Genomic DNA, 24,249 nt, shown 5'->3' with positions numbered 1-24,249 from the left:
TTCCTGCGAGTCTGGGTATCAATCCCGCGCGGTATTCCGAGAAAACACCTGTTCCTCCCTTTTAAGAACGCCTTGTTAAACAAAACAAAAAACAAAAAAAGGATGTTGCCGTCGCTGATGTCTAATGATTTGGTAAACGTGGGAGAGTGTATGGGAGACACATGACTTGGTGTCCTTCGTGTTTTTTTCGTTTCGCTTTTCTTTCGTTCCTTCTTTTTCAATGTTTTTTGGTCTTCGTTTCGTGTTTGTACTTGATTCATCTGAGTCTCGTGGTCGACACTGAGGGCCCCGCTTTCCTGCCGACGTCCTGGTCCTGGCCTTGCGTCGAATCGTCGAGGTTGAATCCATGCTGTATCATATGTTTGAGAAGAGAAAGGTCGAACTCGTCCGCGTTCTCATCGATAATGCGAGGTGCATCACGAGACGGTGGCGCGCTGGACGCAATAGAGTATTCTTTGACAGGGCTCTCAGTAGGAGCCCATTCGGGAGGGGTGGGAAGGCCGGAGGAACCGCTGGCAACCTCTGTCGCGGGGCTTTCCATGACTTCCTCGCGAGTGACATGGTGGGGAGCTGCCAGGGCACCAAACTCTTCCATCCCCTCTAGAGGCGGAGTACTTGCGCCAAAGTAAACACTGCCACGGTAGCCAGGCTGCATAATCCTGCGTCGGGTCTTCATAGCCTTGATGGCTAGGCCTCCAAAGACGTTGCCGAGCTCAAGGGCGATCCAGTCCTCCTGGCCTTCCACTTGAGGATCCCACTGCATAATCGCCATCTCCTTTTCAGTACTCAAGGTTCGATTTCTCTCGAGAAGACGTTCAATCTGAGCAGTCTTGACACTCCACTCGTCCTTCAAATTCTCCATAAGAGCGTTGTTCTTGTCCATTTCCATGGCAAAGTTGTCAAACGTGGCCTTAGAGAGGACTTTGGACGCGCGGCGGGCTCGAGACGACGTGGGCTGGCTCGTTGGCATGCCGACGTTTTGAACGCTGAACTTGATGGCCCGGCTGAGCTCGCACCGAGAAAATGGGCAGAACTCCTGGATGGAGCTATTGTGATCGAGAGATCTGACCATGTGTGACAAGTTGGACAGATTGAAGTTATTCTCCTGTACATCGAGAGTGGTAAGGGTCTGGTTGAGTTGGATCGCATGTGCCAGATCACCAATGTTCAAGTTCAACTTCTGGTTCCGGATTCGGAGGTGACGTAGCGTCTTGTTCTCGGCAAGTCCAGATAGAGAGCGCGAGAAACCCAGGCCGAGTTGACCCTCGTCGAGCTTGGCGGAGAATCCGGAAAAGTCGAGGTATTGGACCGACTTGTTCGTGGCAAAGAACTCTGAGACAGCCATGCAGGCGTCCTCACTGACTTGTCCAGGGGTCGAAGTTCCTACCAGGCTTAGCAGCCGGATCGAGGTGTTGAGCGAGAGCGCTTTGATCAGCTTGATGTAGTTTTCTTCGTTTTGGAACTCGACCATATCCATGAAAAGGGACGTCGGTCCGAAGTTTTCGACAATTGCAGATACCAAATCTTCCGTGCCGTTCTCAAGATAGTTGCCGCTGATGGAGCAAGTAATCACTCTTGCTTCACCCATGCTGCGGAATAGGGTGGCGATTTGGGTACCGGTCATTGCGCAGTTGTTGAGGTCAAGCCTGCGAAGGTAATCGGCTTGTGAAGACTTCAAGTAGTCTGCGAGCACTTGCAATGTGGCGTCGTTGAGCTAGGACAGAATCAGCAACTGCATGAGGGCTGAATTCAATTGACTTACGTTGATGTTTGAAAGATCCAGCTCCTCAAGACCCCATCCCATGATAGTCTCGTCGAGGAAGATGGTATCCTTCGCCTGAGTGAGACAATTTCCTGCAATGCCGAGTTTTCGCAAGCAGTAAAAATGAGCCAGGTTCTGCTTGACGGCCATGTGGTCCACATGTCCAATGTTGCGAGAAGTATTGAGAGCCTCCATCTTGTATCCCTGGGCGGGAAGAGCATCCCAAACCTCCTCTAAGCTTCTCTCATCAAGATTGCATCTGGAGATATCGAGCTCCTTGAGAACATCGGGAATATGAAGAACGCCCACTGAATATTATTAGCTAAGGAGATTGTGAGAACCCATGAACTCCACTCACCAAGATCGTCAACCTCAGCCGCCGTCAGAGGGTTACCGCCAACCAGCAAAGTGTCACAAGGAGTGCTGCGAGTCTTGAGCAGCAAAAGGATAGGGCGAACGACCTCAGGGTCCTTTTTGGTACCGGCACGAGCGCGCGAAACACCGACAATGTTCCGTGATGCCAGAACGTTGGTCAAGTCAATCTTACGGACAGAACCAGAGGTAAAGGCAACGGCGTGGATTTCCTGAGATAACAGTGGGGCAGTCTTGATGATATCTCGATGCATGGGATCGATGACAAGTCCTACCATGATCAGCTTGAATGCTTAGAAAACGATAACCAATTGCCGACTTACCATCGCGAGAAACGTCAGCCACGGACTCATCCCAACCCGGAACGTCGGTCAACCCGCAAAGGGGCGAGAAATCGACGTCGCGGAACGATAAAGCCTTGAAGTAGTCGTTGAAGCGGAGGGCTTTGAAGACAGCCAAAAGCTGGAGTGCCGTGTATCCGCCCACCTCCTTCGCAGGGAGGAGTCGAAATTCTGGGCAGTGCTCTCGGCGTTCGCACTTCCAATTCACAGTCCATTCAGGAGGCTTACACTGGAACGTCGCACAGTACGCCTCAAGCGTGCGCTTGAGTCCACCATAGTCTTGACCAGTTGGGAGGAGTAATTGAGCGGTTAGGCCTCTGATGTCGAAAATATGCCGTTGCATGTGCTGAGGCCAAGCAGGCTTCACTGCGCGATCCGCCTTCATGAATGTCATGACGATCTCTCTGTACCACCGACTAGCAAGCTCAAGACGTTTTTCGTTCTCACAAGGCAGTCTTGAAGAGGGGGTTAGTGACACTGTCGGGCGCGGCAAACCACGTCGGACACTTACCGGAATCCAAGAACAAACCGCTCCTCGTGAGGAACCATAGTCGCTTTCAAACGGACCAAAGATGTCAAGCCGAAGACTACAGTATTGATATCGATATCCTGAGGGGCTTTGTACACGGAAGTCCTAGCAACTCGCACAAGATAGCACTTGTTCTGACCAAGGAGCAAGTAATACGATGATCCGTCACGAGATTTTTTGGCATTTTCAATGCTCTCGGCTTTCGTACTGAGAAGGGTGGTGCGTTGGACGACTGGGAAGATATCCAGTGGGCAGCCGCGGCACGCGGGCTCTTGTGTAGCAACGATGTTGTAAATGGCGGACTCGACGTTCTGAGGGATGAGTCCCTTTGGCACAACGGCTGAGCCCACAGACTCACGAATAGCACGGCGAATCTCCGACATCCAATCGTCTCGCTCAGTAGGCATTCCAAAGAACAGTTTTGTGCATGCCCAAGATACCATTGGCGAAGTCTCGGACCACCAGACATCCAGACCAAAGTGAGGGCTCACACCCTCTTCGTTGAAAATGTTGACGATCCTACTCAGGGGAATTTCGACCCGACCATCGGAGTGTGACCCATCCTGACTCAAAGTGGAAGACGTCGAAGACCGCTTCAGGCGCTGAGACGGCGGGGCAAGTTCAGCAAAGTTTGCCCTTGCTGACTCGACACTGCTGAACTTGATCAGGTGCCCATCGGTTAAGACGACATATTCGGCGCGCGATTTCCACAACCGGCTGTCAGTCTTCAAGGCACCGTGCTTGAGAATCTTGATAGGAACCGGCGCTGGCGGCTGAGGGCTGAGATAGTTGGGTGTCTCCTCGGACATGTGCGAGCTCGCGGAAGAATCCTTGGAAGCTCGTCGGTTGAGGCGATAGAAGATGGAGGACGAATTTGAGCCGCCGGATCCGTTGTTCTTGTGAAGAACTCGTTTACTTTTCATATGGAGGCCACTCGAGGCCTCCTCGGACATGGAGGCGAGGTCGGTCGAGGAGGAACTGCTGCTGACCTTCCTGAAGGTCTTTGCTAAAAAACTACGCCTCTTGCCGCCCAAAGCTGGTGTCGAGACGCTGCGGAGCTCTGCGGCCGGGCTTTTACTTGTGGTGTGCGGCTCTCCATGATGTGTCGTCTGAATGGTAGGCAGCATTGACCGTCGGTTCGCGGCAGCGTCCATGGTCGACAGAATTGACGTGCAGTAATCGGGGGTCCAAGCCCAGCCTATTCCGTCGTCGTGGGAGTGCCTCGGCCAAATCAGGCCTTCGAGGCCGTCAAGGTCGAGTAATCGATTATTGGGCCATGTAACGTTGTCCAAAGGCAAGTTGTCGGTGTCAAGTCAATACTGTGGCGATTGCTGTTTACACTCGGTGGGAAGAAGGTGAGAAGAGATTTCGGCGGAAGGAGAGAAGGTGATATATCTTCGTCGACGAGACAACGAAGCAAAGATAGAGGGTTCGAGATGGTAGAGATTTGAGGTTGTGAGAAGGTGGGAGAGGTATCAGAAGAGGAGGGGATCAAAAAGTGTGTGTACTAGAAAGTGGACGGCGGAGGGGTGTTAATAAGTGACGGTCCTTATCCTCTGGTTAGAGAGGGAGAGGTGCCTCTAGGTTCTGGGAGCAGGGAATAGCTGTTTAGAGGAAGGACCGGAGTGCAGCAAGCCTCCGACAAGAACCAGGAACCTTGCTGGGAAAGGTAAGGGAAGAAAGACTGGAGGCGGCGGCAGCGGCAGTACTTGGTACGTAGTAGACTACTGCGTATCGGTAGGGTCTACTACGGATAGCGTGGTAGCAACGAGCGAGGGTGAAATTCGGATGATTAGGGTGGGTGGATGCGGATGGATGTCCCGAGTCTTGGAAGAAGAGGACCTGACCCTGGCCGCTGGGAGAGACAAGGCAGCACGAGTCGGGCAAGGTGCGGTCAGATCAGGGACTCGTTGGGCAAGGGGAGGATAAGATGGGATGAGATATGAAGAGTCGGGCGAGTAGGCACGTGTACATCGGCCGGATTCAAGACGAGGGTGAGGTGAGTGATGGTAGAATATAGTATGAGAACGCCGGGTTTGTCAGGCAGGTATGGGAATGATGGATTCGGGATAAGATGTTGGAGAACAAACACGACCTCAGGGACCAAGAAAGTCGGTGTTCACGGTATGCGTACGCTGCGCAGCAGAGGCAGAGGCAGAGACATAGACAAAGTGACCAAGAGGAATTGGGAGAAGGGGGGGTGCATGGATACGAAAAGGGTACTTGTTCATTCAACTAGGAGGGTTGGAGACGCGAGAGGAAGATGAATCTGATGAAATGAAAGAGAGAAAGAGAGAGGCCAGTGCTGAGTGCCACTGCCCAGTCGCCCAGTGCCATGTGCTCCGTACGTGTATCCATAGGGGAAAGGTGAAGGACTGGCAGCTTGATGCAGCTATGATGTTATCGATGCACATCCTGTTTTTGGCCCCCGGAAGCGTCGCCCAATGAGACATGCGCGGGGTTTCTGTTGCCCTGGTTGGCGTGGGCGTGGGCCCGTGGCAGGTGCTTTTACACAGTACTTTCCGTTGGAAAAGATACCCTATCCATGCTCCGTAGATGGGAAAGAGAGAGGGAGAGAGGCAGGGCGCGTCACCAATGAAATGGCGTTTCTCGCGGCGGGAAGCCTTGGCCCTGCAGTGGGGTTTCTGCTGTGTGCGGCCCTTTTCCCCTGCAAGCTCACTACCACGTAGGTAGACAACCTGGAAAGTTCAGCAAGGAAGTACCTTTGTACAATCTTCCATCTGTGCATTTTCATCTTCGAATACCTCCGGATACACAGTCCAGAGTCTACTACGGAGTACCTATTACTACTACCGGCACCACAGTATGACCACAGACCTTTTTATCGCAAGCACATCGCCTGCGACTTGTTCACCTCCGTCTTGACATGGGTACGTTGTTCTGCCCACTCCTGGCAGCTGAAAACAAAGTTGATGGAGCTCACTCAGCCGCTGTTTGATGTACAGACAAAACGCACAAAACAAAACACTAGACGAGGAGAACTCTGAACGTCTGGTCTGCGAGGAACGAACCTTCAGAGGGCCAGAGGCCGCTTCACCATATCCATAATCCACTCTTATCCACGCGCGAGCATCGAAACATACGCCAAAGTCCACTCTTATCCACCCTATTATGCACGTTTTACGTGGATCATGGTGCCATGGGTCTGTGGTCCCAGCTTGCCAAGGGGGAGGGGGGTCTTTGCAGATTATGGACCTTGTCGGTACCACCAGAATACCCAGAATCACACTGACGAGGCCACCGGAAAATGCGTGCATCTCGTCACTCTCATGCATTTTTACCATGGAATCGCGGCACGCATGGCGCATCTGTACGGCACTCCTCGGCACTCCTCACTCGCTGGCCCTGTTGCGTACCAGTCGTCCAGTGCCACCTTGTTGCTGTGCCTCCTCGCCTCAGTTACATGCCGTGAGGCCGGCCATGACAGATGCAGCTTCACTTCCAAGTCCTATTAACCCGCCCAAATCCACACGAGAAAATGAGTTTGCATCCACCTGCACCAAAAGCCCGCCGCGCGCATCTGCCAACCAGTGCTGTTGCTACGCTGCTGGTATGTCGACGGCGGCTGCGTACGCAGAATGGCGGTGCAACTCCAGCACGTCAACGCTTACCAAGTCTATCACTTGGCATGGTACGGAGTACAAACTGTACAGCCCATCCCGTCATCTCCAATACTTGCTCAGCTGCGGTGGGCTATCGTGAGTAGTCGCTCCCGGCACCTCGGGACTTACGTCTCATAGCGTGATGTGCTATCCAGGTGTCTTCGTGGTCGCGGAATCTATTCGTTCACTACCGCCGATTCCACTACTGCGGTAGCCGCAGATGCCCGACGCCGTGGATGCCGCGCATTCTTCAAAGTTCACTGCCATCCAAGAGTTACCTAAGCCCAAGAAGATGGATGCGGATTAACTTTTAGCAACTCTGAATGGCTCCGTTGGCATGTTCAGTTCGACCAAGCGTATTGCAAGCCATACCTGTCTTCGCCTTCCAAGTTCGCTCTTACTGCAGCCAGTCTGGAGAAACAGAGGACCCTGTCCTGTCGTCCAGGGTCCTATGGTAGGGTTCTCTAATCATGATCATCGATTGATTTTCCTAATGCCTCACTAGCTACGATTTCCTCTCCTCTCTCCATTTTCTTTTTTGCCTCAACTCTCTCAAACTTTCTTCTACAGCATGAGGCTCCTCTCCTCGCCGTGGAGACGGCGCTAGAGCCGGTCAGGCCGAAAGCGAGGGTCATTTCAAGCCACTTTCAATATTCAGCTTAATGGGGGCGCCCCGGCGACTTGAAATATCTCAAGATTGCTTCAAATCTCCCCCTTCGTTGCGCTCCGGCCGCCTCGCTCCCGGCTGCGGCTTCTTTTCACGCCGAAATGATTTCTCAGCACCCTCTGCCACTCTGGGCCTCTTCTCTTTGGATCTCAAGACCGGGCGGGTCTTGTGCGCGTAAAGCTGCAATATCGAGGAAGGGTTTCCCCTTTCTCGTGTTCTTTGAATAGACTTTTTTTTTTTCTTTCTAGAAGGACTTGGGGTAAGATAAATGAACCGAGAGGATTCTGACTGTCAATCCCCTGGCCATGTCAGCCCCGTTTTATACGGATACGAGGGGAGCCTGGAGGAGGTGGTCTTGGGACCCTTCATTTTGTGACTTTGTCCATGGCTGTGTAAGTGCACTATGAATATCCGTTCATACAGGCTGGGCGTTCTCGCGAAAATCGCGAAAGGAATCAAGACACGGGCGGCATACCGCTTCACCTTGCCGAGAGCGAGCACGAAACGGGGAGGGAAAACAATTGGAAAATTCGTTCGGCCCCTTCGACCCAAGTACACCACCATTGCGGCGGTTTTGTTTGTCGGACATGTTGGTTATCAGGAAGTTGGGGGTTAAGTTAAATTGTTGGACCGCCCGCGTCAAGCTCAAAAGGTACCATCGTGCCATGCGGCCGGTTTCAGATGAAGTAGAGACGATGGTGAGGAACGATTAGAGGTGTGTGAAGACGGCCGGGACCAAGACATTTCCGCCCGAGCACGCCCCCCCTTGAAGATTGAAAAGCCCATACGTCCCGAAAGATTTCCCAGGAATGAATGGGATACTCGGCGGCAAGGCGATCGTCTGAACGACCCGGCCGACAGTTTTTGTACCGCACCTAATTTTTTTTTCATTTTTTTTTTTTTTCACGGATGCTGAGAATTGTGAAACCAACCCGCGCCCGCCAGTTTTGGGGGTGAGTTGACTTGAGATTTGGGGGGGACATCCAAGGAATAACCGGGCTTTGATGCGGGCGGGGGCCCCAACTTGTCAAGATTGCGACTTGTCTCTGATCGCCGTCAGGACAGGGGCGTTCCTGATGTATTTGTGCCACTGTGGTGTCTGCACCTTGTGCTTGTTCGGTTTGCTTCTCTCGGTGCGGTCATACGGAGCAGGTACAAATGTTATGGGAAGGGGGGACCACCATCGAAAAGCCACTGCCGCACAATCTGTGCGCCACTCGCGAACGCAATCCCATCATCAGCATCATCATCATCATTATCATCAAACCGCAAATCCACTATGAGTCCTGGAGAAGGGGCCCTTATAACATCAGTGAGGCGAATAAAGGTATACGTATTTCCTGGAAATGAGCCGGAGTTGTGCAGCTCTGCAGGCACAGTTGCCCTGGACACGGGTTCTATACTCCGTACTCAATCACAATCCAAGTTTCTCCATCTATCCATATATATCCTTGCTTTCGGCCGCAATTTGCAATACCTATCTTTGCGGATATCATGGCCCTCTCGGGGGGTTTGACCACGCGACAGGCTCGCGCGCGCTCTTTGCTCAGTCACTCAGACTTTCTATGGACTCAACGAGCGAGTCGCGCGCGACACAAGCGTGACACCGCAACACGGAGGGCACGTTATTTTTTCCCTCTGCTCAAGCCTTTCTCTCCTTTGATTCTTGAATCATCTTGCACGGACCTCCCGCATACAGTCCGACGGGTGCCTGGGGACCGACTTAGTACCAAAAAGCGGGAAAGGCCGGCACCCGTTCGACAGTTCGGCCCGTCTCACTTTCCAGCTATCAACCACCGTGATCGGCCCAAGTATCCCATTTCTTTTCCCATCCCACGCACTCTATTCGTATGTTGCTCTGTTCCTATGACGCTACCGGTACTGCTGAGAGAAAGCCCCTCCCAAGGTAATCAAAAAAATTCCGCGACATCGATATGCCCGCATCCAAGGGTTCATCCAGACAAAAAACGATTGCATCTGGGGTAGGGACGCGTTATCATACTTGCGTACGATGAGGCGAAGAAATCCCACTTTCCGGCCTTGCACCAGAGATCAAATCAAAATGATTCGAGTTTGCTTCCGGTCGATCAGTGAATCTTTCCCCGGAATTTCCCCTCACCAGTCTACGACCAAAGCTGTACGAAGTACTTTAGAGACAGCATTCCAGATTGTCCCAGTCGCCGGGGGCGTGTATCCGTACCCGTACACGGCCACCAAGACGAGACCTGAGTACGGATACATATCTGCCAGTCCAACTAGTGCTTCATTCCACATCCTTCGTCTCACTGCCACGCTGCCGCCAGCGTGTAGTGATGTCATGTTCTTCACCGATGTCTTCAGATTATTCGATCTGTCAAATCGGCGAAGATAACGTAGTTGACGCGCTGTCAGGACGACTAGCAAATTAACGGACTACTCATTTTCCTTCGCGGTAGGTAGGAACAAGCCAAAAGGCGCATTGAAGTTTTGAACCGAAACTAGCAGTTATTAGCTGTGCAAGCTCCCGCGCATGGTGACTGCTCAGTAACTGCTGCTCCTGCCGCGCTCCCCAACCCCTTCTTTGTTAAATTGATTTTTTGGGGATGGCTTGTCGGTGACATGCGTCCCGAAGTTGCCGAAGCCTCTGCCTAGTAAGTGTCAGTACAACGAACCATACGAGGGCTTTCCCTTATCATTAAGCGGCGGTTGGGACATTAAATTTTGAAATGAATCCTGCGTATGATTGTCATTCGATAGAAAGCGAACATGATGCCAACCATTCGCCCGTCGGCAATGACGTTGCAATAGGCGTCTTTCTGATTTGGAGATGGTGAAGCGACGAGAGACTGCGGTTGATCATAATCATCTGTGCCCAGACTTTGATTGACTGGCACCAATGTTTGGGAGGATTCATGAGTCAGATACACCGACCTTAGGTACAAGCGCAACTATTCATACTCACTGAGCTAAAGCAAGAGGACTCCTGCAGCTCAGCTCTGTCAGCTGGTTGATCAACATGTTGATCATTGGCAAGAGGCGCATCTTCAACGTATCGTGGCGTTGTGGCTGGAGAGTCTTGTCAGCCGCATGCCAAGCCACAATATCCTCAAGCCACATTGGAACCTGTAGAACCGACATTCCGACCGACCAACCGACCACGCATCAAACCTAAATGCCCCAGCAAACCGAGCCCGAGGTCGGGACCTTGCTGCATCTGCCGCCGGATTATTTTGCCGGATTGGGCTCGCTTTCACGTTCCCGCCCCTGGCCTCCGCATACCGAACGCACTCGCAACCACAAAGCTGCACTTGACCGCTCGCCGTTCGAGGGCTGGCAGAAACTCGGCAACCCAACTCAACAGAAAATTGGAGGGGCTGTCCCACTTTCGCGATCTTACGATATCTGGTTGCACGCTCGCACTTCTAGCTCGAAATCGTCATCCCGTCATTAATTGACTGCGACAGCTTTCCCAACCCCAGCTTCGCGGTTGCCGAGTGAGTACCTCATGCTTCCTATCGTGCCCTATGACATCAACTGACCTGAAACCTTTTTTTTTGGCAATTTTTCCAGATTTCTCCAGACCCGGAACGAAGAGCTAGCAAGCTCCCAGCTACACGTCCTATCCCGCTTTCTGTGGAGAAAAAGTCCTCGGACACCGTCTTCAAAATGTCCGAATTCACTACCCGCAGATATTTTGACAACATCTACATTCCCGCTGGCCTGATCGTCTTCGGATGCTTCATCACCAAGCGCGAATGGACGCCGTACGCTGTTGCCCTGGCGCTCGCCCTGGCAGCCTACAAGTTCAACGCAATGCGTGAGTTCGGCCCCTCTCGGAATACCTCGGAATTGCCCACTGACGAACCCCCTCATGCAGAGATCAAGAAGGTCCTCAAGCCCGATGCCTTCCAGGACTTTGAGCTCAAGGAGAAGACCATCATCTCGCACAATGTCGCCATGTAAGTCGCACTCCCTAAGCTTCGAGCCCGGCGTTTCCAGCTGACAAGCGTCCGAAGCTACCGCTTCAACCTCCCCAGCGAGAAGAGCATCCTCGGCCTCCCCATCGGCCAGCACATCTCCATCGGTGCCAACTGCCCCCAGCCCGATGGCACCACCAAGGAGATTGTGCGCTCCTACACTCCCATCTCCGGCGACCACCAGCCTGGCTACTTCGACCTCCTGATCAAGTCCTATCCCACCGGTAACATCTCCAAGTACATGGCGTCGATGAAGGTCGGACAGACGCTCAAGGTCAAGGGTCCCAAGGGCGCCTTCGTCTACACCCCGAACATGGTCCGTCACTTTGGTATGATTGCCGGCGGTACTGGTATCACTCCCATGCTTCAGATCGTCCGCGCTGTCATTCGTGGCCGCCCCACAGGTGACAAGACCGAGATTGACCTCATCTTCGCCAACGTCACCCCTCAGGATATCCTGCTGAAGGAGGATCTGGATGCCCTCGCCAAGGAAGACGCTGGCTTCCGCGTGCACTACGTTCTTGACAAGCCCCCTGCGGACTGGACCGGCGGTGTTGGTTACGTCACGGGCGACATGATTACCGTAAGTCTTTCCTGCAGATCGTGTACGCCGTACAGAGCTAACACACATTGTAGAAGCTTCTTCCCAAGGCTGCCGACGACGTCAAGCTTCTGCTTTGCGGGCCCCCGCCCATGGTCAGCGGACTGAAGAAGACGGCTGAGAGCCTTGGCTTCAAGAAGGCCCGCCCCGTGAGCAAGCTCGAGGACCAGATCTTTGCTTTCTAAGCGTGTCAAGCTTGAAGGAAATCTGCCTAAACGAATGAAAAATAACATTGCGTGGGGAAAGCGGCGCTTTGCATGTTAATAAGCAACAGAAGAAGTCGACATAGATGCGTTTTCAGATCCTAAGGTGTTGGGTTCCGTAGATAAGAGCTACTGCATTCGGATAGCTGTGTTGCGATTGCCCGAGCTGCCGTACCTATAGACAATGTGCCCCACCTTACATAAGACCCCCAAATTCTAATCCCTGCAAGTTGACGTCGCAAGGTTGACCGACCACTGGTTCGTGTGAACCAGCGTGCCAGGCTACAATCACCAAATTTCAATCTTTTTCAACAACAGACCACGACACACCCCCGTCGACGCCAGCACCATGTCAGACGGCTCCAAAGCCCCGAGGATAGCGATTAGCTTCGGCAACTCCTCGAGCTCGAAAAACAACAAGAAACCTTCACGCCCAGACCCACCATCATCGCTAGGCAAGCGGTCGCGGACGAATGCGCTAAACAACTTTGACTCGGACTCGGAAGGCGACCGCGATCATGGTCGCGGACGACACGAAGTAATCACAGAAATCGGCGGGGACTCTGACCGGAAACGAGAGAAGAAGCCCCGCGAGCTGGTGATTGGTAAGCAAAGCAACCGCGACTGGAAGGCCGAGTTGCGCGGGCGCAGGGGAGGCAAGAATTTGCTGCCCGCGGAGGTGCAGGCACAACGAGAGCAAGAACAGAATGGTGCACAGCAAGAGGCAGAAAGAGAGCCTGCCGATGCCGGCAGGGAGATACAATGGGGTTTGACTGTCAAGAAGCGCAAGACGAGCGAAGGGGATGCCACACCAACAAACCAGGGCGAAACGGTAAACAACGACGGCCAGGGCGATCGTTCACCAAAGGAGAAACGGGCACCTCGGACAGCAGACGAAGACGCGATGGACGCCTTGCTTGGTAACAAGCGCCAGGAAGAAGAGGACGTTGTCATTCAAGCCACGGAACAGGACGCATACCTCTCCGACATCAAACGCGTGGGCCAAGACGCGACGCTCGCAGACTACGATGCGATACCGGACGGCGAGTTCGGCGCCGCGCTGCTGCGCGGCATGGGCTGGGACGGCAAGATGCGCGGGCCCAAGAAGAAGCAGCCGACCGAGAGGCGGCAAAACCAGCTCGGCCTCGGGGCCAAGAAGCTGGAGGGCGCGGAGGACCTGGGGCAGTGGAACCACGGCGGAAAGAAGAAGAGCAGCCGGCCGAGGCTGGACGAGTACCGCCGCGAGGAGGAGAAGAAGCGCAGCGAGCGCAAGGAGCGGAGGGGCGAGAGCTATAGGGACGAGAGGGATCGTGAGCGGGATAGGGACCGGGATCGGGATAGGCACGGGGGTTCGCACCGTGACAGGGAGAGGGAAAGGGATAGGGATAGAGATCGGGATTATTACAGCTCGAGACATCGGAGCGGTGACTCACGACGATGAAGAATCTGAAGCGGGTTGGTGAGAGGCTGTTGCCTGTTTCAGGTTGTGGCAGAGTTGATTATTTTGTCCATGGATAAATAGACCACCCAAACATGTTATTCATGCTCACGAGAAGATGTCCATAAGGTAACGTGGGTTGCCCGTCGTATTGGTTGCGCCTACTAAGATTAGCCCACTGGGTTCCATTTACCATCATGGATTCGGAGCACAATGCTAGAGTACCACTTTGCCGGACCGGTTGTACATTGCTTCCCAGTAGGATACCTTGAAAACCGCATCCTACTCGGACTATTCCTATGACCAGTAAGGCCGAAATCACGCCGTGATACAGCATTGATGATGCCCGCAGTACCTTACCTCGTGAAGGTGGTTTTGACCTAAGCGTCGGTCTGTAGTGGGGAGGTGGAAACGCCCAATATTTCTAAAGTATGGTATGTAGGTCTGTGTTCCATCAAATGAGAATCCCGGAGGCCGACAAAACCGTGATGGAAAGGTGGTAACCCCACGGGGCTTCGCTGCATCCGTCTGGGGATTCCCCTTGGACACCATGATTCACGCAGCCAAGCAACCTTGGAGGTTGGTAGAAGTCATCCGGGTCTCAATGCATGTGGCGCCTTCCCGTGGATATCAATGATCACAGTCGTGATCTCCCTATTTAGAGTTCACCATAGTAATGGTCGCGCCACGAAGGCTTCTTTCTGTCGTATGATGGAGAAGGAGCTGCCATGGACCGCTTCGACCTCAGAGGGTAGCAACAACTATGGGTTTTGAACACCTGCAGTTCATTCCACCTGTCTCCTCTCTTCCTTTTCCTTTTCTTCCTTTGCCATCCTACGTACATCTCCTCGGACCTTTCCTTTCCCCCCAGACAACGTTGTTTCGTTCAACATATTCTGGATTGAGCATCTCTTCTGATCTATGTTCACAACACAGCTTCATCAGTATTCCATCAATTACCCACTTCACCATGTCTTCTATACACGAAAAGCCCATGTCCTCTGTGCAAGAAGTACAGGATAAGGAGATTCCCGATACGATTGCCTCTAACCCGGAGGCCAAGGCTGCCAGAGACTATGAAGAGCATCACAATTACATGCAGACAGTCAACAAGTACTTCCCCGCGGTCAAATGGTCCATCTTCTTCGCCATGACCATCGTCGGCGAGGGATACGAGCTCGCTCTCATAGGCAACTTTTTCTCCTTGGACCAGTTCAAGAATCTCTTCGGTTACGTTCCGCAAGGGAAAGCCTTCAAGGAGATTCCAGCACTTTGGCAGTCCTTGATCCTTACTTCAAGCCAGGCCGGCCAGGTCGCGGCTATGTATTTTGCCGGTCTATCCATGGAAAGGTTCGGGTACCGAAAGACGATGATGTTTTCTCTCGGATCAATCATGATCCTGCTTCTCGTCAACTTCTTCGCGCCGGCGGTCTTGCCTACGGGAGGCTACAATGCTGGTCTCGGCATGATCTTCACCGGCGAGTTCCTGTTGGGACTTCCTTGGGGAGTTTTCCAGGCTTGCGTTTTACCTTACGCTTCAGATATCTCGCCCCTCAAGCTTCGTCCGACGCTCACCACCTTCGTCTCCATGTGCTGGATTTTCGGCCAGCTTTTCTCAACGGCGGCGATCAAGGGGGTTCAGAAGATCGAATCCAACGACCTCATGGCATATCGCGTCCCCGTCGGCATCCAATGGATATGGCCCCTTCCTGTTCTCCTCTGCGTCTTCCTTGCCCCCGAATCACCTTGGTGGCTTATGCGCCAGTCTCGTTCCGACCTCGCACGCAACTCCCTTGCCAAACTCAACAAAGACCCGACGTATCCAGTTGACGGTCAGGTCAAGGTTCTCGAGCTCACCAATGATCAGGAGAAGAACAGCCAGGAAGCTTCCAACATCACATACCTCGAGTGCTTCCGCGGCATCAACCTTCGCCGGACCATGATTGTCGTCACCCTAAACTTGACACAACAGCTCTGCGGTTCGGCCCTCATGTTTTACTCGGCCAAGGTATACCAGAAGGCGGGTATAGAAGCCTCCCAATCATACGACTTTACGCTGGTTCAGTACGCAATCGGCATCATCTGCATCATATTTTCTTGGCCCCTGATGAACTACGTCGGACGCAGAACCATCTGGCTCTGGGGGCTAATGGGCTCCATCATTCTCACGGCAGGTGTCGGCGTGCTAGGGTTCTTCAGCGATTTGCACAAGGCAATTCCTTGGATCATGGCAGTTATGCTCGTGGTCTTCACAGGAGTCTATAATCTTTCCATTGGACCCCTCGTGTACGCTATCAACCCCGAGATTCCTTCGACCCGACAAAAAGCCAAGACACTTGTCATTGGCCGAGTAGCCTATCTCATCGCGGGACAGTTCAACATGTGGCTTTTGCCAAGGATGCTGGAGAGCCCCCCTAACGGATGGGGTCTTGGACCTCGCACAGCGCTTGTGTACGCTGGTATCAATACCGTCTTCTGGGTCTGGGCCTACTTTTATCTGCCCGAAGTTCGGAACAGAACCCAGGCTGAGATGGATGAGCTTTTCAAGCTCAACATACCTGCTGGCAAGTTTGGCAGTACCGTGCTGACAGCTGAATAAGGTGGTCTTTTTTGTGTCAGCTGTTACTCACGCAGTTGTCTAGTTTCGGCTGATGGGTGAGATGATCGAGATCGAAGGTAGACGTCTCTGCTTCTTGTGTATCAGGCCCTGTGTTCAGTTTCGTGTGGTTTTGGAATCCAGTATTGGAATAACGCATTATGTGATAACTATGAAAATTCGAGTTTCCAAAATGAAGATCCCTAATTATCATGTCTGAAAAGCAGAAGCTCCAAGAAGCACGTACCGGCACTTATTCTACATGTGTGCAACATCCGTGATGACATACCCGTCCCAATCCAAGCTCCGTTAGTGGCCCAGGGGTTGCCGGCACCAAAAGGTGCAGGATCCTTGGCCCCTGAATCATGTTCGTCTGCGACTCTGCCCCACCAAAGCTGAGCTGGGCCCGCGGCGCTACCTACGGCTGCTGCCGGAACTTGGTGGACTTTCCAAATTTGAGCTCCTTTCGCCAGTTCGAAACCGTCTCTCCTACACGCTGCGATCCGCAAAGCAGCCACAATACACGAACACGACTCCAGAGCAGGGGCTTGACAGCTTCCTTAACCCAATGGCCATCAAGTGGCAGCCTTAATATTTTACACCTTTTCTTTTCCTCTTTTTTTTTGTTTTTTTTGGAACCACTCAACCAGCCCAGACAAGCTACAATGCCTCAAAAATCCCCCAAGCCGAAGGGCCCGCCGCCCGCCGACTACAAAGCAATCGCCGAGCAATTCGCCAAATTGAAGCGCCAAAAAGAGATTGAGGAGGCTAGCAGATCACCCGAGGAGATCAAGGCGGAAAAGGAGCGAGCAATACTTCTCGAAAGGCAGCGCGAGGTGTTTGAAGGCCGGCGCAAAGCTGCCTACGAGCGTAGATGGTGGTGGACTGTCGCGTTCTGGGCGTGGATGCTGTGTCTGCATGCCATTGGCATCGCCTTCTTCACCAGCGGCTTCCTCCTGACGCGACTGGTCCTCGACGAAAAGTCCAACTGTACGGCACCCCCTCTCGAGCTCTCGTCGAGCTGGAAGGGTCAAGGCACGGTCCAGGGCGGATGCTGGCACCCAAAGTCCTTTGACAAGGCCGTGGTCGTCATCGTCGATGCGCTGCGGTACGACTTTACTGTTCCCGTCGACGACCAGGCTCCCTTCCACAACGCGTTGCCTTTCTTGCACGAGACGGCCGTCAAGTCTCCGGAACATGCCTTCCTGCGCCCCTTTATCGCCGACCCGCCGACTACTACTCTCCAAAGGCTGAAGGGCCTGACTACTGGCACACTGCCTACGTTTATCGATGCCGGTAGCAATTTCGCTGGCACTGCCATTGAGGAAGACAACCTTCTCATGCAGCTGAAGGACGCTGGCAAGCGTATCGCTCACCTGGGCGACGATACATGGATGTCTTTGTTCCCCGGCTACTTCGAGGCCAACGTGAGCAGAGCGTACGACAGCTTCAACGTCTGGGACCTGCACACCGTGGACAACGGTGTCATTGATCACATATTCCCTCTCCTCAAGCAGGAGCAGAAGGGCAAGTGGGATGTTCTCATCGGTCACCTCCTTGGTGTCGACCATGCCGGCCACCGTTACGGGCCCAACCATGCGGCAATGACGGCCAAGCTCCAGCAGATGGATAATTTTATCCGTGATCTTGCCGCCCAAATCGACGACAACACTCTGCTCGTCGTGATGGGAGATCATGGCATGGATAGCAAGGGAGACCACGGCGGCGAGAGCGACGACGAGGTTGAGGCAGCTCTTTGGATGTACTCGAAGCGCCCATTTTTTGGCCGGACCAAGCCCGAGTTTAAGCAGCCCCCGAGCATGGCCAAGATCAGACCGGTCAACCAGATCGATCTCGTACCAACTCTGGCACTCCTCATGGGCATCCCGATCCCCTACAACAATTTGGGGCGTCCTATTGAGGAAGCTTTCGCTGGAAAGAAGGGCAAAGCCTGGGACAACTTGGCGGCCGTATCGCGACTGACCGCTGCCGGTATTCAACGATACCAAGACTCGTACTTTGCTGCCCGTGGCATTGACCAGTCCAAAAGCGCCACGGCCGGCCATGTCTCGAACCTCTGGAGGAAGGCCGACCGTTCGTGGCAGTGGAAGAACCACCAGGAATCCTACGGCTTCTTCAATATGTTCCAGGAGGAAACTCTGCGCGTCTGCAAGGACTTGTGGGCTCGTTTCGATGTGCCCAAGATGGTGACGGGTATTTTGGTCATGGCGGTCGGAGTCATTACCCTGCTCGTCTACGCCTCGCGCGACGCAGATGAGGACTTTGCTATTCTCGACGATCTCGAACTAGACCAGGCGGAGGTCAAGTTGGAACTTCAGGGTATTCAGCCCGATGGAACGGCGTCGTACAAGACTCTCCACGAGAAGATCTTCCTTGCGGCAATTCTCGGCGCCGTACCTGGAGCACTAGTTGGCGCCGGGTATTCCGTCTTTACCGGACCTGAGGATTTGGTCTACGCTGTTGCGGGTGGCGCTATCTCCAGCGCGGGAGGTGTTATGTTCTCGCTTTACGGCTTTGGCAAGACTCTCCGCAATCTTCTGCCCAACACTATTTGGGGTTGGCTCGCCGCTCTCTTCACTCTCAGCCAGTCCATTGGTTTCGCATCAAACTCATACACAATCTGGGAGGACTCGATCCTCCTCTTCTTCATCACAACCTTTGGCGTGGCGAACGTCTTCGCTGCGTTCTCAGTGCCAACGATGCGAGAACGTACCCTCGCGATATACCATTCTGTTATTTTTGTTATTCTTGGTCGGCTCGCATCATTCTCCAAACTCTGCCGTGAGGAGCAGATGCCCTACTGTACCTCGACCTACTATTCCTCGGCTACCTCCTCGACGTCTTCTACCTGGCAACTGGCCATTCCTTTCGCCGTCGCCCTCATTCTACCTTCCATAATCCAGTCTTTCCTTCTGCCTACTCGAAATTGGGAGGGCCTTGGGCCAGCATGGATTGGCTATGTCTACCGCATTGGCTTGCTTCTGTCAGCGTCGTACTGGGTTCTCGATGCCGCTGACAACGGCGATTGGTTCCCAGACCTGCCGGCCCAGACTCTGAAGAATGCCGGAACCTATATGGCTCAGGTCATTCTCGCCCTGGTCTTCGTAGCAGGCACGACCGCATTTGTCTGGGCGCCGCCGCTGGTCTCTATTTTCAGAACACCTACCAACGCCGGCCCCCAGATTACTGTCTTGGGCTATGCAAACACGCATGGCTCGAGATATCTGCTTCTTCCGATGAACCTTGTGGGAGCCTGCATTCTCCTCTCGAAGCCGATGGGAGGCGGTGCCCTGGCCCTGATGTTTTGGCAGATTCTCTCGCTCGTGGAGATTCTCGACCTCAACTCGTTGACAAATGAGGCAATTGGTCCCATCATGCTTGCAATCATTGGCAACTTTGGGTACTTCAAGACAGGTCATCAAGCTACACTCAGCAGCATCCAATGGGACAGCGCCTTCATCCCGCTATTCACCATCCGCTACCCATGGAGTCCCATCGTCATGGCTCTCAACACGTTTGCCGGTCAAATCGTTGCGGTCGCAGCCGTTCCTCTCATTGTACTCTGGAAAGTGAGTCCTAAGAGGAAGGGAGTACTTGAGAGCGTGGGCAGAGCACTGGGCATCTTTGTTGCCTACTTCGCCGTTGAGTCTTTGGCAACTATGGCATGGGCAGGGTGGCTGAGGAGACATCTCATGCTGTACAGAGTATTCAGCCCCCGCTTCATGATGGCGGCGGCTCTGCTGCTGGTTGTAGACTTGGTTGGCCTGGTCATCACCCTCATTGGCGTCCGATCCAACACGATGGCGGTGAGCGAGGTTTTTGGCTGGGTTGAATAAACTGACTTTTTTTTTGGGCAAGTCGATAGTAAATCGAACAACAAAATCACTGTATCATTGTAATTGTATAGCCATGAGCAAAGAGTGCGGACAGGGAGCTGATAAAAGGACAGTATATGAACAAAAGACTGAGGTTTGCTTTGGCGTCTGACACCCATATTATTAGCTTTGTCTTCTTCTGCCTCGGTAATACGGTGCCACAACATGTTGGTGGTTTGGAGAATGGACTGGCATTACGGGACGATGCGCCTCTTTGAAGTAGATCAAAGAACAAGGGAACATCGGGCAGATATGGAACATACAGTCCACAGAGCTTCAAGTGCTCTGCTGACGGGGGCATCGCTCAATGGCAGTAGTCATTTTGTGTCTTCAGATCGGTTGCTTCGATGCTCGAGCTGGGAGCTTGGCCAAGAGCTCCAGGTTTGGGTGCTACCCTGATTATATAAGCGGAGCAGTAGATACTTGAGATGGTTTCCCGGAACTTCCAACATTCAGCAAACGTTACCGGGGTCACAAGTACCAGGGAAGCTCCCAGATGTATCGGGATCTGTGCACGCCAAAACCCCACTTGGGTCGGTAATCAGCTCCCAGGCCCTGCGCCGCCTGCCGCAGGAGAACCGTGGCCTGGAGCAGCACAGGGCACGCCGTGGTCTGGCAGCAACAATTGTGTGTTATTTTTTTTTTCTTTTTGGTTCCTTTGCCCTTTCCACATCTTCGGATTGCGCCCCCCCCGGGAAGCCCAAAAAAGCGTCCCTCCCTCTACTTCTCACGACATTTCCAACCGCAAACGAAAAATAGAAAAAAAAAAAAAAAAGAACATCCACATCCACGTCCCACTCTCTCCTCCCACTTCGCAACCCGCTCCGCTCTTCCTCACAGTAACCCGCCCGCCGCCGCCGCCGCCCCGAACGACCAGATCTGCTGAACTGAACACACACAAAAAACCCACACACACCCTGAGCCGGTTTTATCCCAGTGTCCTTTGCCTCCGAACTGTGCACATTCATTTTTCCACCCTTTCCCATCGTCCATCCCTTCTCTCTTTGATCTCCGCACATCGCTGCTGCTCGTCACGCGTCTCCATCCTCTTCCAACCTCAAGCTCCCGCCGCCCCCTCGCATCGTCGTCGAAACCCTTTTTCCGGCGAATCCTCCTCCTCCCGTTTTCTCTCCCCTTCCCGTCCTCGGCTCTTTGTCATCAAAACCTCCTTCGAGTCACTGCTGAGCTTTCCCTCCCGGCCCATCGCATCTTTTTGAGGTATGCTCTCTGCTCTCTGTTCTGGTCATCCATATCGCCTGCTTCGCATCTGCTCCTCCTCCCCTCCGAGCTTAAATCTTCTAATCCTCCATCTCCACTCCCATTGGCGCATATTGTAATCCTAACATTCCATCTTTCAAAGGGTCCCTGCTATCGAATATCCTCCGCGAAAGAAGAAACCTCCCCGCAAGCAAAGCGAAAAGCCCCGCAGAAACCTCGAGCTTCGCCCTCTCGCGACCTTCCATCGCCGTTTCCTCCTCCTACCTTCCTTCGGTCCGATTGCGCCCAGTATCCAGATTCCTCAGAAGCAATCATGGCAACCAACGGTAACTACACACACCCGGACCAGTTCAAGGGCGCTGTCGAGCCAACATCATCAGGTCCCACCTCAACCAACGATGCCGCCTCGGCTGTAAACAACAACCTTAGTAAGGATGAGGTTGGCTGGTACTTTGTCGAGCAATACTACACAACCCTGAGCAAGAACCCGGATAAGCTTCACGTAAGCATCCAACCTGGACCCCCTCCCGAGATGGCTTTTGTAATACTGACACGTATCCACAGCTCTTCTATGGAAAGCGCTCGCAGTTCGTTTACGGTATGGAGGCAGAGGTCGCAAACGTGTCCGTCGGCAGACAAGTCAGTTTCCCCAACTTTCTTTGTGCTTCTTCAGTGCCTCTTCAAAGCTGCATTATGCTGATCGTTACGCTTCCTAGACTATCCAAGAGAGGATTAAGAGCCTCGACTTCCAGAACAGCAAAGTCCGCATCACAAATGTCGACTCCCAGGCCTCTTTTGAGAACATCGTTATCCAGGTCATTGGTGAGAGCTCCATCAAGTCCGCCGAGCCGAAGAAGTTTGTCCAGACTTTCGTTCTCGCGCCTCAGCCCTCCGGTTACTTCGTCGTCAACGACATCCTGAGATACATCAACGATGAGGACGAGGAGGAGGCCCCCGCTGAGGCTGAGGCGGCCCCCGAGGAGCAAGCCGCTCCCGAGGAGGTTGCCGAGGTCCCTGCCCAGGCAGAGGCTGAGGAGCCCAAGGTCGAGCAGACCCCCGAGGAGGCCACTGGCCCCGCTATCGATGTCGACGAGGTTGAGAAGAAGCTGGAGGAGGCTAGCGCCGCCCCCCAGGATGTCGCCTCCAACAACGGCGATGCCGAGCCCGCCGTTCCCGAGCCCGAGAAGGCTAGTGAGACCAAGGTCGAGGAGCCGGCGGCTGACCCCGAGGCTGCTGCTAAGGAAATTGCTGAGCAGGATGTCACCGAGCCCGAGAAGCCTGCCGACCCCTCTCCCACTCCTATCGCTCCCACCAAGGCTCCCGCCGCCGAGCCCGAGAAGCCCAAGCCCGCCCCTGCGCCCGTCCCGATGAAGCCCATGTCTTGGGCCAGCCGTGCTGCCGCCGCCGTCGGACCTAAGCCCGTCGTGCCCCTCCCCAAGACCGCCACCCCTCCCGCTGGCCAGGCCAAGGCTCCTGCCCCTGCTGCCCCTGCCGCCGCTACCGCTAAGGAGGCTGCCCCCGCTGCCGATGCCCCCGTCAAGGAGACTCAGCCCCAGGCCGCCACGGAGGACTCTCCCTCCGCCGAGTGGCAGTCCGTCGGAGCCGACTCCAAGCGCCAGAACCGCCCCCAGTCTATCTCCCAGGCACCCACCGAGAACTACGGCACCTTGGGATACGTTAAGTACGTGACTGACAAGGTCAAGGCGGAGGATCTCAAGGGCGCTCTGGCTGCCCATGGCGAGCTCACCTACTTCGACATCAACCGCCAGAAGGTAAGATTCAAAGTGCCCTGAACAGTCTTAAATGATGAGAGACTGACATTCTACAGAACTGCGCGTTTGTTGAGTTCGCCACTGTTGCAGGCTACCAGGCCGCTGCCGCCGCCAACCCCCACACCGTCAACGGCGAGAACATCATCGTCGAGCCTCGTCGCCCCAAGGCTAATGCCTACGGCGGTAGCAGCTACTCCTCCAACACCCCTCGTGGTAACGCCACCGGCGGCGGCCGTGGCCGTGGTGGTTTTGAGGGAGGAAACCGCTCCGGCAGCCAGGGAGGTGGCCGCGGTAACTTCACCGGTGGCCAGGCCCGTGGTCGCGGCAGCGTCCGTGGCCGTGGTGCCTCCCAGGCTGCTGCTTAAATCCCGATACTCATGTCCTAGCAGCGCTGTTCAGGGCCACCTAGGTATCATGGGTGCTCGGGACTTTGACCGGCGTTGACGACACGAGGTATCGATCCCATCACCCACTGTCTTATGTGTAGCCACTACCCCCTACACTCAGACGATAACCACGATATTCAAATTCAAATCCACTACTCCTCAAAACCAACAATATTTTCACGATCGTCGGACGATCGTCGGACGATCGCCGACGAGGAAAGGAGAGAAAAGCTACAGTCACCTTCATTTTGCAAGGAGTTCACAGGGCAAGGGCGTGGATTTACACACCGTTTCCTGTACTTTTACCCCCCAAAATTCTTTTCATTTCTCATGTTTTGTCTTTTTTTCCCTTCTCTCGCGCCTGCGTTTTTCCAGCATTTGCATCCGCGCTTGTGGCAAAGGTACTCCTTTTCCAGAGGATGATTACCTTAGCGCAGCGCAAACGACGTTTTGAGCTAGCTCTTCTTCTCTTCTTCGCCATCATAACCAAAATTTGATGGCGATCAAGAATTGAGTTCCCTGTACATTTGGGCGAAGTTGGAACGGAATCAAGGGGAAAGGGGAGCACTGGGAGGAAACGGGGATCAGCATGAACAAAAGTTTGGCGTCCCATTGCTTTTACCGAGAGAATTTGATTTTCTTGGGAGGAAAGGAAAGGGGGGGGAAAGGGAAATGGAAAGGGGAAAGGGGGGAGGCCTAAGGGATTGGGTGATGATGCTGTACCATACCAAGACCGACACACACACAGACACACAACCACTACACCGAAGATCCGTAGCCGGTTCTTTTAATGAGAAACAGACGACAATTACTAATGGGTTTCCGTGGGTCTTTTGCGGTGATATCTTTTTGCTTCGTGAGGTTTGGGGTGCCTTTTGACGTGTGCTTG

General features: G+C 53.7%; 7 protein-coding genes across 7 annotated transcripts; 6 read left to right on the top strand and 1 right to left on the bottom strand.

Annotated features, from left to right (window-relative positions):
• Positions 1-256: 256 nt before the first annotated feature.
• BDP55DRAFT_560336 (leucine rich repeat protein) lies at positions 257-4,158 on the bottom strand (the record flags this gene model as incomplete). Its single annotated transcript, XM_060569982.1, has 5 exons — positions 257-1,714; positions 1,763-2,070; positions 2,121-2,405; positions 2,458-2,930; positions 2,987-4,158. The coding sequence occupies 5 exons, from the start codon at positions 4,156-4,158 to the stop codon at positions 257-259; spliced, it is 3,696 nt and encodes a 1,231-aa protein (XP_060425512.1).
• Positions 4,159-6,216: 2,058 nt separating this feature from the next.
• On the top strand, positions 6,217-7,074 carry BDP55DRAFT_291629 (uncharacterized protein). The gene is made up of 2 exons (XM_060566548.1): positions 6,217-6,723; positions 6,783-7,074. Exons 1-2 carry the CDS (start codon positions 6,308-6,310, stop codon positions 6,907-6,909), a joined length of 543 nt encoding a protein of 180 aa, XP_060425511.1. The 5' UTR covers positions 6,217-6,307; the 3' UTR covers positions 6,910-7,074.
• Positions 7,075-10,939: 3,865 nt separating this feature from the next.
• BDP55DRAFT_732187 (NADH-cytochrome b5 reductase 1) lies at positions 10,940-12,036 on the top strand (the record flags this gene model as incomplete). The annotated part of the gene is made up of 4 exons (XM_060579913.1): positions 10,940-11,090; positions 11,151-11,232; positions 11,290-11,833; positions 11,887-12,036. The coding sequence occupies 4 exons, from the start codon at positions 10,940-10,942 to the stop codon at positions 12,034-12,036; spliced, it is 927 nt and encodes a 308-aa protein (XP_060425510.1).
• Positions 12,037-12,403: 367 nt separating this feature from the next.
• Positions 12,404-13,495, top strand: BDP55DRAFT_635759 (DExH-box splicing factor binding site-domain-containing protein; the record flags this gene model as incomplete). The annotated part of the gene is made up of 1 exon (XM_060572811.1): positions 12,404-13,495. One exon carries the CDS (start codon positions 12,404-12,406, stop codon positions 13,493-13,495), a length of 1,092 nt encoding a protein of 363 aa, XP_060425509.1.
• A 991-nt stretch (positions 13,496-14,486) lies between these two features.
• Positions 14,487-16,091, top strand: BDP55DRAFT_560237 (general substrate transporter; the record flags this gene model as incomplete). Its single annotated transcript, XM_060569971.1, has 1 exon — positions 14,487-16,091. The coding sequence occupies one exon, from the start codon at positions 14,487-14,489 to the stop codon at positions 16,089-16,091; it is 1,605 nt and encodes a 534-aa protein (XP_060425508.1).
• A 662-nt stretch (positions 16,092-16,753) lies between these two features.
• On the top strand, positions 16,754-19,945 carry BDP55DRAFT_732184 (GPI ethanolamine phosphate transferase; the record flags this gene model as incomplete). The annotated part of the gene is made up of 1 exon (XM_060579912.1): positions 16,754-19,945. One exon carries the CDS (start codon positions 16,754-16,756, stop codon positions 19,943-19,945), a length of 3,192 nt encoding a protein of 1,063 aa, XP_060425507.1.
• A 1,570-nt stretch (positions 19,946-21,515) lies between these two features.
• On the top strand, positions 21,516-23,339 carry BDP55DRAFT_560240 (uncharacterized protein; the record flags this gene model as incomplete). The annotated part of the gene is made up of 4 exons (XM_060569972.1): positions 21,516-21,704; positions 21,767-21,841; positions 21,919-22,974; positions 23,031-23,339. The coding sequence occupies 4 exons, from the start codon at positions 21,516-21,518 to the stop codon at positions 23,337-23,339; spliced, it is 1,629 nt and encodes a 542-aa protein (XP_060425506.1).
• Between the last annotated feature and the right edge of the window lie 910 nt (positions 23,340-24,249).

The sequence above is a fragment of the Colletotrichum godetiae genome (genome assembly GCF_030913485.1).
Source record: "Colletotrichum godetiae strain CBS 193.32 chromosome Unknown BDP55scaffold_46, whole genome shotgun sequence".
Lineage (NCBI taxonomy): Eukaryota > Fungi > Ascomycota > Sordariomycetes > Glomerellales > Glomerellaceae > Colletotrichum > Colletotrichum godetiae.
The sequence above is the reverse complement of the archived record's forward strand: the minus strand, read 5'-3'. Positions and strand labels throughout refer to the sequence as shown.

What these genes read in the sequence shown, in the direction of transcription:
- BDP55DRAFT_291629 (XM_060566548.1), top strand. Translation starts at nt 6,308, where the DNA reads ATGGAATCGCGGCACGCATGGCGCATCTGTACGGCACTCCTCGGCACT. An exon ending in CTCAGCTGCGGTGGGCTATC is followed by an intron (nt 6,724 to 6,782) that starts GTGAGTAGTCGC and finishes TGTGCTATCCAG; the next exon opens with GTGTCTTCGTGGTCGCGGAA.